The following is a 13,277-nucleotide window of genomic DNA, read 5'->3' as shown; positions in this document are numbered from 1 at the left end:
AGGAATCAGCAGTTGGGAGCTGGAGTAATTCAGGCACAGGGAGAAGGGAGAGCAATGTGGTCAGAGCTAAGAAGGCACAGTACAGGGGGGCTCAATCTAAACCCACCCTCGAATCGTGCTGCAAAAGCATCCATCAGTGATGAGGGTGCTGGATAACCTTTGGTGTTCCCAGTCCAGAAATTTGATGTGCTCCCACTCCTGCTGATTACAAAGGTCCTGATCCCAACTGCATTTAGCCACTAGCATCAGTTGTCTATGGTGAAACTGAAAGCAGCTAAAGTGCTTTTCCTGGGGGCAAAACCAAGGAGAGAAGCAGCACACAGTGTGCCAGTTTGCCCCATGTGCTCAGCGTGTTGCAAAATCTATGTAGTCTCACTGCAGCCCCCCGGGCTGGCAGGGCTGTGCTGGGGGCAGGTAGCAGCTTTTGTCAGTTCTTGGCAAGATGCTAAAGCAACCTGGCTGAGCTGTGCTTGGAGAAAGGGTGATCTCTGCAGAAATGCAGTGTTGTGTGCAAATACGGTGCGAGCTATTAACAGCTCAGTGCATTTCTCGTCTGCGTTTCCTGACAGTAAACAGAAGTGACTTACTAAGGCAATTAGAGTGGGATGGAGTAATTCAGCGTGACTGGATGCCACACTGCAGACATCATTTGTTAATGAAGGGGAAGTAGGATATGGAAAAGGAAGGATCTGAAGAGCATTTGCCCCACAGTGAAAAAAAAATTCCCCCTCCTCTCAAGGCCAATTGTTTTGGCAGTGCCTCCATGTGTCCATACATTGTCCATACGTCTCCCTTGTTATCAGCAGAAGCACAAGTAAGAAGCAGCTTGTTGTCCATGTCCTTCACATCCTTAGTGGTTTGCAGATGTGGGTTCAGTTCCCTGTCTCTCTTTTCTGTAAGAGTCTTGACAAATCATCTCCCCTCAAAGGGCTGCCTTTCAATCAGGAGGAAGGTAAAGGGATTGCTTTCTGCCTCTGTTCCTCCTTTTTCTGTATTTTTTTTTTAGGATTACCAAAGTGTTCTACTGTCCACGTTCCCAGCAGAGTCTGGATGTTTTACATTAGGAGCAATGACCGGAGAAGAGATGGACGTTGCCCCTGGAGCAGAGGCCAGTGGCCAGGGCTCGTCTCTCACACAAGTGCTCTAATCATGAGGCACCTTGTCAGGCTCGTACTTCTGGCTCTTCAGCATTTGTATTTTTGGCTGCCAAATGGCTCCCTGTGCGTATATGTGACTCTTGATGCTCTGGTGTTGCCGCTTTTAGGGTGAAGGGGAGGTCAAATTTGGGCCCCTCTCCCTGCTGCCTCCTGAGGGATTGGTTCCCTCACCAATGGGCCTCCCCGCTGTGCAGGCCTTTGGAGCATCAGTCCTTGCACTGAGGTGGGCGTAAGAGCACCTCACAGAGGGTGGTGAGGCTGGCCCAGGTCCTGGTGGAAGGCAGGTGGGGAGCCTTTCCCTCAGGGGCCACCCTTGGGGAAAAATCCTAGATTTCTAGAATTATTAAGGCAGGAAAAGCCCTCCAAGATCATCTGATCCAACCATTCCCCTACCATCAATGTCACCACTAAGCCATGTCCCCAAGCACCACGTCCAACCTCTCCTTGAACACCCCCAGGGACGGTGACTCCACCACCTCCCTGGGCAACCCGTCCCAGTGCCTGACTGCTCTTTCTGAGCAGAAATGTCTCCTCATTTCCAACCTGAACCTCCCCTGGCACAACTTGAGGCCATTCCTTCTAGTCCTATCACTAAAGTGATAGTGGCTCCTAGGGCCTGGGGGAGCTTTTGGGTCACACAGAAGCAGAGGTGAGGCTCTGAACCCGCTCAGTAAGGTTTTGTGGGTCACTGTGTTGGACCTGAGCTCTTGCATGCTCTCTAAGTCTGCTTTCGGGCACAACGGTGTGAGTCACAGCTTTTGTCTTCCTTCAAAGGAGGTATTCCTTGTCCTTCTGCATGAGGGGATGAGCTTGCAAGTGTAGCAGCAAACTCCTTGAAAGACTTGAAGAGAGAAATACAAATCAGAAGAGACTCACAAAACAGACACTCCTTGAAAATACTGGGCTGTTGAAACTGTTCTTCTGTATTCTGTGGGCCTGACTCAAACCTGCTAATGTTATGGGTGAACTGGGAGAAGGGCACAGGACCAAGGAAGGGAGGTGCACAGGGGCACGAGAATAAAAAGAAAATTCTCACATCTCCATGAGACTGAGAGGAGTAATCTCAGAGGCTCCAGGGAATGCTGGTGTATGTCCATGTGAGCAGGGAGCTATGACCATCAGCTGTGGCGCTGGCCAAGAAGGCTGACCAGCATGTAGCCTGTTTGACTCAATGTCTGGAGGCCGGGGAGGACACAAGCTTCCTTGTGTGATGCTTCATTATTTTGGGCTTCTCACAAACCAGAATTTCAGCAGACATAAACCCTTAAGAGAAGCAGATGCAAACTTTTCTGATTCCCTTTTGCTTGTGGTGACCTCCCCACTGTGGCGTGATGGGGAAGGACCAGGAGAGGTTTCAGGGATATGTGATTGATCGGTGTTTGCTGTAACTGCACCTCTTCTGTAAATCACTTCTCTGTCCCCCACTTCTTTCTGATCTCTCCTTGCAGCTAGCTCATCTGAGAACACAGTTGGTTTGGGACTGCTAATACAGCACAGTCTTTGTCCAGGAGCAGCTGATAATGTATTCATGCTGGACTAAGATTTTCCAGAAAAGAGATAACATTTGCAGATGGCTTGGGCTGACTCCTTTGGCTTCAGCTTTTATATTGATAGATGAAAGCAGTACATATGACCAAGCAACGGAAAGCTTTAAAAAATGTCCTCCTTTGCTTTTTTAAAGGTTCCTGCACTGATAGCTTCTCTTGTCTCTTGTGTGACAACAGTAGACATTGATCTTGTTCCTCAGCCTTCCTTTTTCTTACTTTTTCTGCATGGGGACACTCTGTGCCCTCCATCATCCTCTTCTCAGCAGTATACTCCATGGAGATCAAGGCAGCCCTTCCAGCTACAGGTTTTCAATCTTTTTTCCTCCCACACAACTCACTTTTTTTTCCAGTGGATTCACTTTGCCAGATAACGGTTTCCAAAGAATACATTCTAAATTTCCAATATTTAACATCAGATTTTCTAGTCTTGGAAACACTCTGTCATTGCCAACCCAAAGTTTAGGGATTGATTGCACAAGCAGAGTAGCTAGCCGGTCTGAAGGGATAATAACTTAGGAGCCAAGCAGTGGTGAGCAGTTGGCAGGTGATGAGGAACAACAGGATGATCCTTCCACTTGCACTGCCATAACCAAAGGACACCGTGAGTGGAGCAGAATCACCTGCTTATGGACCATCTGCATGGTACACATCTGCCTCTGAGATGCTCAGCCTGGGCTTCCTTTCTGGTCAAGGATCCACTGTAGTTGTAGATTTAGGCTTTGATTTCTCACATGCTAAATTTATTTCTAAATAGGACAGAAAGTTTGTGTTCCAAAAGTTTTTTTTCTCTCTCTCTTTTTTTTTTTTTTTTTCCATTGCTTATAAAAGGAGCCTAACTAAGATACTGAGATTTAGGTATTTTGACTGAGCTGAATCCCTTTAAACATCACAGCATCCTTTACAATAAAGGTGTAAACTGTGCAGTGCTACATAAGGCACAATCCCTGTCATTTGCCCAATGTGCTGGTTAACAAGCAAACTCAGCAGAAAGGCTCTCCACCAGCAACCTGGCTTCAAGGGAATTGCAGCCCTTTTCTTTGAAAGATAGTTTTAGCACTCAAACCATAAGCTTTCACTCTGAAGTAAGTTGGCCAGATAATGTAATTCCACAGCAGCCCAGCCCATCCCATCCCAACCCAAACCTCTCCTCCCCTCCCCTCCGTCTGTTCCACTGTTGGCCTTCACCGAGTGAAAATAAGACCACACAAAGGTAATTGCACATCATCAGAGAGGAGCTTTGCCAACTCCAGGAAGGGTCTTACGGCATCTTCTTATATAGACACCAAATCAGCAGAGTGTTATGGAAGGTGTTTGACCACCCCAACACACGGTGGGAATTTAAAGCAAATGTCAAGTGTTGGTTTTGGATAGTCGCTAATTTTTGGAAATTGTAGGTTTTTTTTTGCTGAGTGTGTGTGTTTTTTCCCCACAGCTGAGCTATATCATGACTGCCCTGGGGAAAAAGGGAGATTTTTAAACTCTGATGAGCATCCAGTGAGTTTTGGGTGATCCCAGGGCAGCCATGCTAAAAATATGCAGGGTGGATATTGAGTTGTGTATTTCTGCAGTGTTGAATTTGAATGAATTGGCACTGTAACAGTGAAAATGAACCAATTTAAATGAAGGAATAGGTTAAATCTTTTTCTTTTGGGGGGTAAATTTCTCAAGTTTCTCTTACTCAGCTAAATAGTAGAGATATTTTACACTCACATATGGTTTTTAACAAAGCTCCTTGAAGACAAGCACGAACAAAATCAGTCTCATACCTCCATGAGACAGGAATTAATATTTGCCCATATTTTTCAGTTTGAAATAGGAATAAGTTAAAACCAACTTTTTTCATATTCCAGTGATTCTATCTGGTTTTAGGCATGCGTGTTACTGAAGATGTCTGGATATCTCTGTGGTGGTTTTACTCGGCTAGGCTGCTGAGCTCCCCTACAACTGCTCTCACTTCCCTTCCTCTAAGAGAAAGAGGGAAGAATATTTTGAAAAGGGCTCAAAGGCTAAGGACATGGAGATCACTCAACAATTAACATGGGTGGCATCTCCCCCAGCCCCCCTTCTCCTGCGTGGGCTCCTCTCCACGGGCTGCAGCTCTGGCCCAGGGCCTGCTCCTGCAGGGGCTCTCCATGGGCCGCAGCCTCCTCCAGGCCACATCCACCTGCTCCACCGGGGGCTCCTGCACCCACGGGGGGGCTGCAGTGTGGAGATCTGCTCCATGTGGGACCCATGGGCTGCAGGTGGACAGCCTGCTCCACCAGGGGCCTCTCCACAGGCCACAGGGGAACTGCTGCTGTGTGCCTGGAGCACCTCCTGCCCTCCTGCTGCTCTCACCTTGGGGGCTGCAGGGCTGGGTCTCACTCCTCACTCTCCCAGCTGCTGTTGTGCAGCAGTTTTTTCCCCTTCCTTAAATCTGCTCTCCCAGAGGCACAAACAACATCACTTATTGACTCAGCTCTGGCCAGACGTGGATCCCTTTGGAGCCAGCTGAAACTGGCCCATATGTACCATGGGGCAGCTGCTAGATTCTTCTCACTGCAGCCCACCCACTACCAAAACCTCGCCACATAAACCCAGTACAATCTCTCAGGTGTGCTATCTTCTGTGTGTGTGCCCTGAGATGAATGTAGATGCTTGCAAAATGTTAACTGGTCTGTCAACCCCCAAGGCAAATGCAACTGGACGTTCTGAGTTATTGACTCCAACATCATTTGCAAACAGTTTTTTCATCTAGTGTATGTAAGTGCCTATTTAGGTGTTAAGTTTCTCAGCATCAAATCTCATTAAGCAGTGTCTGCCCTTTCCTCTCAGGCCTTTGTAGATGTATTAAGTGGCCCATCAACTCCCGAAAGACAAAAGGAGACTGTGTGTGCTGCTGGGAGAGAGCTCAGTTTCTGAGCTTGCCTGCTTTCAGCAGAGCTTGAGGTCACCAGAAATGCTCTCAGAGCAGAGTAGGACTGCCTCAGTTACATACCTTTGCTTCACGTACTTTGTTGAATACACGACTCTTTCTGGACTGCCTCGCATGTGCGCATGGCAAACTTGGTGTGCCTTCAGGGCTTGTTTCCACTAGCCGAGAGTCAGAGATGGAAATGGGAGGGTTTGAAAGCTGTGTATTGCTTGCTCACAGCAACGAGGATCAAGTCTGCCTTTGGCAGGGGTGTGGACGGATCGTTGGTGACACCAAACTGCTCTGAGGCTTTGGTCTTTGTCTCCCCAGTCTTTACTAGTGTGACTGAGAAGCGTATACGGGATTTTAAGATTTGAGACTAGAATAGCCAAAGGTTATTTGATTGATGGGGTGAGGTCCTGTTGGTCATGATCCTCTGGTCTTTCAAGTGGGTATTGATTACATGGCATCTAATACTATGCCCAAGAGAAATCTTAGTTGTGTCTAAAACGCCAAAAGCACCCAAGCATTTTGCAGAGGAGGATTAGTGTTTTGTCTCCCCGTGTTTATAGAGGAGTGAGAAAAACACCAACAGATGAAGCCACAAAAGCAATCAGTGATTTCTGGTGTCCTTTTTCAGAAGCATGGAAAGGAACATGGATTTGAGAAGCTGGTAGCTCCTGTCTCTGAATATCAGTGTCACAGGTGGGACACTTGAAAATGATGGTCTCAGTGATAAATCCAGGTCCAGACTTACAGGGGAAAGTGGACAGACCTACCGGGTTACCTGTCCTTGTTCATGAGGAGGCATAGATCCATCCCCCACACTCACAGACAGGGGCAGAGGTCAAGGCAGAGATGCTCCAAGGACCGGAGCCAGCCTTTACATTGACTAATAAGTCATAAACATGGTATCACAGTATGGCATACATGCATATTCTGAGTCTCTGTTAAATAAAGGACATGGGAAAAGAGCAAAGGAGAGGTGTCGGGGGTTTTGTATGTTTGTTTTCTTGCTCTGTCTGTGCCTTTTCATTTGATTTTTCTGCAGCAACAAAGTTTGTGGAAGGCAGAAAAGAGAAGGGAATCCTCCGGCTGTGGGAGGGAGAGGTTGCAGGAAAAGGAAAAAGAGTAATTTCTGAATATCCATCACCAAATAGAGATAAGGATGACTGAACCCCTGCTGACAACAGGCTCTGCTTTCTTTCCACAGTCTCCATTGAAGATATTCGGGATGTGAGGTCAGGCCATAAAACAGAAGGTATGGAAAAATACGCCAAGGATGTACCAGAGTATCGCTGCTTTTCCATCGTCTTCAAAGACCAGCGGAAAAACCTGGACCTCATTGCGAGTTCAGAGGACGATGCCAACCACTGGGTCCGCGGCCTTGGGAAAATCATAGCCCACAGCAACTCCATGAACCAGAAACAGAAACTCCAACAGTATCCTTTGCCTTGTAAAGTGATTAATCACACACAAAGAAGCACTTGTCCTCAGTGGGTGGAGATAGTAGACTAGACCCCTTTTTTCCTATTGGCCCTGGGCACCGAGTTTTCTCTCACATTGATTTTGCACCCAGGCAAATCCCTGGTTTCCAGTGCTTTTTTTTCCTTTCCTACAAGCGAGAGTGGAGTCAGGCTCCACATAGATCCTTAAGTAAAGAATTGCCCCTTTCAGGGATCTCTAGATAAAACAATCATTATCTTTTGTATTCTTCAGGGGTCTGTTTCACTTGCATTGCAGTAAACTCCAGGACAGGCACTTTTTGGCAAGGCATAAAAAGCCTCTATTGTTTATCATGTTTCTCAGCAATACAAGGCAAGGGAACTGATTCTCCTCTTCTCTCTGCCAAGTTTACTGTAGGGTAGCTCCTCTGACTTTAGTGAAACTACTCCTTATTTGCCTCAGCATGGGAGGAAGTTTTGCCCTGAAAGAGTTTGCAGTCGCTCTAGAGACAATGCAGACACAGAAGGGAAAAGGAGAAAAGCAGGAAAGAAGAGTGAATTAGCTGTGAGAAGGAGAGTGAGATGGTTATTGGGTGAAATCCTGGCTTTGCTGAATTCCCAGGGAATTTTCCCCAGGGCCAAGTTTCACTCAGTAAGTTGCTTTGTGACCACACGTCTTGCATCCATGTAAAAGCAGAATATCTGTGGATGTAGCTTTTGCTTGATTTTCTAGGATCCCTGTGTGCCTGAGGCCGTGGCCGTAACATATGAACCTGCTGGCCAATTTCACCCTGATTTGACAGAGCAGCAGGGGTCATAAAATATTAAGTTCCTTTAAGCTCCACGAAAATAGGCATCCCGCTATCAGAGAGGAAAACAGATAGTGCTTGCAGTGAGGGGAGGCTGCGTGAGCTTCATGCCTGGTTCAACATCAAAGAATTTGCACAGAGGAAGGGAGATGTGAAGTCCTCAGCTGGGGAAAATCACAAAACTGGAGTCTGAGCCTGAGCTGGCCCCGGGGAGCCTTGCCCTCAGTCAAGGCTTCACTCCATGCGGGTTCCCTGCTGGGTAATAATGTACTGGTGATGAAGGAAACGGCACATAAATGCTGAGCTTTCATCAGGCTTTACTCTTCTGTGGGTTATCTGAAGCCTAATAAGCACTTGCACAGCCACAGAGCAGCTTCTTTAAAGGAATAAGATTCCATTAGTTCCGATGTGCATATGGTGGTGTGTTTATCTCTTGCGCTATGAGTATCATTTCAGGTGTTTTTTCAAGCTTTAGCCTCTAAGCTGTGCCAGCAGTTGTGTGTCCATGGTGGCAGGGAGCAGTCCCCAGGCAAGCTGAAATCCTGCAGCTCCAGTGCTGATAGAAATGGTACAGCCTGGCAGTTTTCCTTTTGAATGTGAAGGCTGCCCCCACCCCGTGGTGCGTGGGGGAAATCTGGACTACAGAAACTTGTCCCTGCAGCATGTCAAAATTGACTATATTGCTGAAAATCTTCCCCGTAAGAAGAGACCAGATCACTGAGGGGAGGGGGTAAATAACAATGACATTTGCAAAGGAAGAAAGCTGTAAATTTCCAGCGTGGAAAAGTGCCTCACTGTCTTTGGAAAGCAGAATCAGAGCTAAATGGGGTTGGTAGGCAAGCCGTATTTCTGGAAGAGTAATTACTGTGCAGTGCTGGCTTCCAATCTGGGATTGTCTCAGGCCATTTAACGTAACCTGGAATTACAGAACAGCATGATTTCTCATTTGAAATTTGATGATGTTTAATTAAAGCCTGGGATTTTAAATTTAGTCTGTCTTCACTGGGTTTGCTTGGCAGCGTGGGCTTACTCAGATCTTACTTAAACCTCAGAAGTGTTCTCTGCATCTGTGAGCACAGAAGGGGAAGAGTCAGTTGTGGAGGAGAAGTGTTGGGTCCCCTGCTTGGTCCCTGTCACTGCAGAACTGCCTTGCTGCGGGTCTTTCCCAGCCTTCAAGACCCTGAAAAGCAAATAAGGGCTGAGCAAGATTTTGAAAACAAGTATTGAGAGCAAAGAACATGCTAGTGGCAGGTGGGATTTGTTATAACCGTGGTAGCAAGGGACTGGAATTAGTGTCTTCTGTGTCCTCTCCAGTTCTATATACCTACAAGATAAAACCTCCTCGTGCTTGAAGAGTATTTCTGATGTTCTTGTGCATACAGTAGTGTTTTACTAAGCCTCAGATTTCACCCTCAACAAATTGGCATAGGTTGTTAAGCTAACATTGCAGGTATGTGCGCAGGGATGACTTTAGGCCAGAAAATACAGGGAACTTTTCATTAGGGTAGCATGGCACCGCCTGCTTCAATTCTGGAATGTATATATGAGCTTTTCTTCTGGTCGGGAGTCACTTACCAGAAGTTTTGCAGCATTTCTGTTCCAAGCACATTCATGGGATGTCTGCCAGATGGTTTCAGTCATCCCTCTTTGGTTTCGCATAGAAAGCTGGTAGTCCTGAAGCTGGCAGATGCTTTGAAAACAAGGGGCAGGAAGCAGGCACTCTGGACTTATACAGGAATGGGACCAGCTCCTTCCTAGTTCTCCAGGCCCAAGTAAGCTGTGTAAAGTGAAAGGAAGACCCACAACCAGGGCAGCAAAGCAGTGTTTGTATCAGATGAGAAGAATTTCAGTCTAAGTGCTTAGTTCACCCAGCTCCTCTAAGCTCTCTCAAACCTGAGGGGATTGAGATGCGTGAGGAGTTTGGGTCTTCTGAGACTGAACACTGCTTGCTGAAATAACAGGCTGAGGCTCCAGTTGTCTGTAGTCTCCTTTTTCTCACCCTCATGGTGAGAGGCCCTGCTGTGTGCCTCTGCTCTTCGTGGGCCCTCTGATTTCCCTCCCGCGTTGCTCGGCCTTTCTGGGAGCAATAGCAGAGAAAAGCATCCATTTGCAGTCAGACCCAGGTATATTCTTTTGTGGTTCCCTTTTACTGTTCACATACTGCTTTCCAGAGTGGACTTTGGATATGTGCATGAGCTTTGGGTGCTCGTGATCAGTGAAAATGACCACAGACTCATAAAAAAGCGTGGTTTGCTTTTGCAGTGGGTAGAGCAAACAGTGTAATTCCTACACGGAGTTAGTAGCCACTCCTGCTGCCCACGTCTGGCTACGACATACAGGCTTTCCCCTTGGCTCCTTAGAGGTGTGCATTACTCCTGTCCTTTTAGGGGAGCTAAAGGTGGTGCAGGGGTTGGGTGGGAATGGGTGGCCCTGCTGTTGGCACTGCGTTGATGTACTGAGCAGATTGATGCTCTTGGAGCACAGTTGGTGTTCTCCACCCTGGGGAGGATGGTGGTGTGCTCCCAGCAGAGCATCCCTGGGAGAGCTCACATAGGAGCTTCGTGTCTCAAACTTGGTTTTATAGGGAACTGCTCCCAGCCAGAGCCTGGTTCAGGGCCCTGGAGTATCCTTGGGAGCCAGGGCAAATGTAGCTTCTCTTTATTTTCATTTCCATGTGTATAAAAGAGGAATATTAATATTACCAGGCTAAGAGGGATGCAGCGTGAGGTCATGGTTTAGCACCTGCCAAGATTTTTAAAGACAGAAAGTTCATCTTTCCATGAGACCAACAACACTAACAAACAGTTTACACATATTTCCAAGTGTCTGGAAATATTTTAATCCAATGGTAGCTCTGGTGAATACCCTCTTTCAGGGTTATGTCTATAGCCCTTAAAGGCTGTCAGTTAGCACCTCTTTTTGGAGGTGATTTTGAAAGGACCAGATAAAATGTTATGGCACTGTATGTCCCAGCTGGTATTTGCAAATTCTGAAGTTTACTCTGTTTAACATCCAGATTGAGCATTTTTTATTTTTATTTTTTAATGAATTTGAAGCAATGCTTCCTGTGCAAGACATAGCTGGTTAGATTCATGGAGATCTAATTGTTACTTCCATCCTTTTTCTATTGAGAAGTAGGAGATTCTTCTGGGTGACCTTTGTCATTTGACAGTTAAAGCAAATTAGAGAGAGAGAGAGCTGTTTGATGCAAAACAAACAAACAAACATTAAAACAAACAAACAAACAAAAAAACCCAACAAACTCAAAGGTATGTCAACCGTGTCAACCATCTAACATTATTTTCCCAAGGGACTAAAAAACATGGGAGACCCAGTTCAAATTACCTTGTGTCACATTGAGAAGCTCATTTTTTTTTTTGGTAGTAATTTCTTTAGATCCATAGATATACTGAAGTCATTGTAAATGAAGCTTTTAGGAACTATTATCACAGTAGGATACAGGAATGGACCTCGTGTATTTTATAGAGGAAAGTCAAGATCCATAAAGTTTGTATTGATTTTGATTTTGGCTTACTACAAAGTTCTTTAAGACTATTTAGGAAGAAATCCCTAAACAAATACAGAAGCTGAAGGTGAGTAAGAAGATAAATACCAGCATTTCTTTTGGAGAATCCCTGTTCAGTGTTCAATTTGATACACTGAATATCAGTCAAATCCCTAATGATTAGTTTCCTGTACTTGGGATTAGTTTCCTGTACTTTTACTCCCTCCTCTCTCCCCTCTTAACAGTCTGGAGCAGAATGCACTTTCTTTTGTAAAAGAGAGATTGGGCTGTTTTGTGATGTGGCTGTGACGAGAAACTCCTAGAGGGTAAATAGAGCTGGTCCAGCCTTGGTCAGATAGTTATAAGCTTTCCCCATGTCATGATAGCTTGTATTACAGAGCATTTTGTTGCTGCCAAAGCACCGTTGTGCCCTTTCAGAGCAGAAGGTGAGCTGATGCAAGCTGTTCAGTGGGAGGGTGCTGATTTACAGCAGCATGGAGAGGTGGTTCAGAGTCTTTAGAAGAAATTTCCCTCCTTACCCCCAGGGGCTACAGGGGGGGTGGTGTTTAGACAATGTACTGATCTGGAAAGATTTCCTTACATCATCCTGCAGTTGGATTCATACCTGCCTGCGGAAAGCTGATAAGAACAAAGACAACAAGATGAGCTTGAAAGAGCTCAAGAACTTCCTAAAAGAAGTGAACATTGAAGTTGATGACTATCATGCCAAGGAGATTTTCCAGGTAACAAGTGCAAGCAGATGAAGTACTTGCTGTTGGCTGAGGACAAGGTCTCCTGCTGCTTTCAGCTTTGGTTGGGGAACTAAAGTGAATTCATAGCATCTGTACTTGTACTAAGGAAGGATGTTGGGGCTTTGGTGCTCAACAGATTCCTACAAACAACTGAGTTAGGGCAGCATAGTGCTTTTGGTGAAGTTATGCTAACATGTTCTTTCTTTACCATTGATACCCAATTTTGCCTGGGTTCAGAGAAGAGACATGAACATGGATAGAGAAAGAAAAAGAAAAAAGCAGTGTAGGTGCACTTTGAGTCCCAGGCGTTTCAGGAGTTCTGTGTGCCATAACCACATGTCAATGCCTAAGCCTACCTGAAATCAGTTTGGTTAAAATTATGAATCCTTTACCTTCCCAGGGGAGGAGGATTCCAAGTGACTTGCGTAAACAAATGTGACATTGCACCTAGACCTGGAAGAGTCTGGTTGCTCTAATAGCCCAAGGTACATTCAATCCACTTGGGACATAAACTTCTAATAAATCTAACTCAAGGATGAGCCTATCTGAAGATAAGAAAGGGATGAAAAATTCTAAGTTGTTTTTAGAGTCTCTCTAAATGAGCTTTCCTGCTGAGGTGAGATGAAACATCTGGATAATTTCCAGACTCCTATCCTGTCTGAAGAAGGATTTGGGTTCATGGGTGGGCAGTTTCAGAAATGCTGTTTCTGATCAGTGGTAAACGTGGGTGGTTGCAGGTATAGGCAGTAATTGCCCTGCTCCTTCCTGTAAGCAGATAACAGGGGAGGTTGGCAAGGTCTCGCTAGGACCTTCCCCCAGAGGAGGAGTTTTCTAATCCTTCCTTTATGGAGGTCTCTTCGGTATCTCTGAAGGAGTGATGGGAAGGTGGGCAGCAGATTTAAAAAATTTTAATCTTGCAAAATCCTTCAGATTGGCTGCTTGCTGTGGCTGGCATATCCTGTGGTTTGTTCCCTGTTCAGGAAAACCCTGGAAGAATAGCAATAAGGCTGGAATTCCTCTGGTGGAGTTAGAAGTCTCCAGTGCAGGCACATACATTGAAAGTAATCACCAATTTTTTCGCTGCCTTTGCAGTCTGTATAAATCAAGCAAATAATGGAGACCAGGTGTGATTCACCTCATCCTGAAGGAGGTATCTCACATGCATTGGA

At 45.9% G+C, this 13,277-nt stretch overlaps 1 protein-coding gene across 3 annotated transcripts in view; it reads left to right on the top strand.

Annotated features, from left to right (window-relative positions):
- PLCD1 (phospholipase C delta 1) overlaps positions 1-13,277 on the top strand; it is a 52,755-nt gene that overhangs the window by 18,400 nt on the left and 21,078 nt on the right. For all 3 annotated transcript variants that reach the window (XM_068673336.1, XM_068673337.1, XM_068673335.1), the window contains exons 3-4: positions 6,811-7,039; positions 11,970-12,099. In XM_068673336.1, the coding sequence (XP_068529437.1) occupies positions 6,811-7,039; positions 11,970-12,099 (359 nt within the window). The remainder of the gene's footprint in view (positions 1-6,810; positions 7,040-11,969; positions 12,100-13,277) is intronic.

Source organism: Anas acuta, chromosome 2, assembly GCF_963932015.1.
Source record: "Anas acuta chromosome 2, bAnaAcu1.1, whole genome shotgun sequence".
In the NCBI taxonomy this organism is placed as follows: domain Eukaryota; kingdom Metazoa; phylum Chordata; class Aves; order Anseriformes; family Anatidae; genus Anas; species Anas acuta.
Note: the sequence above shows the minus strand (reverse complement) of the source record. Positions and strands in the feature narration are given on the sequence as shown.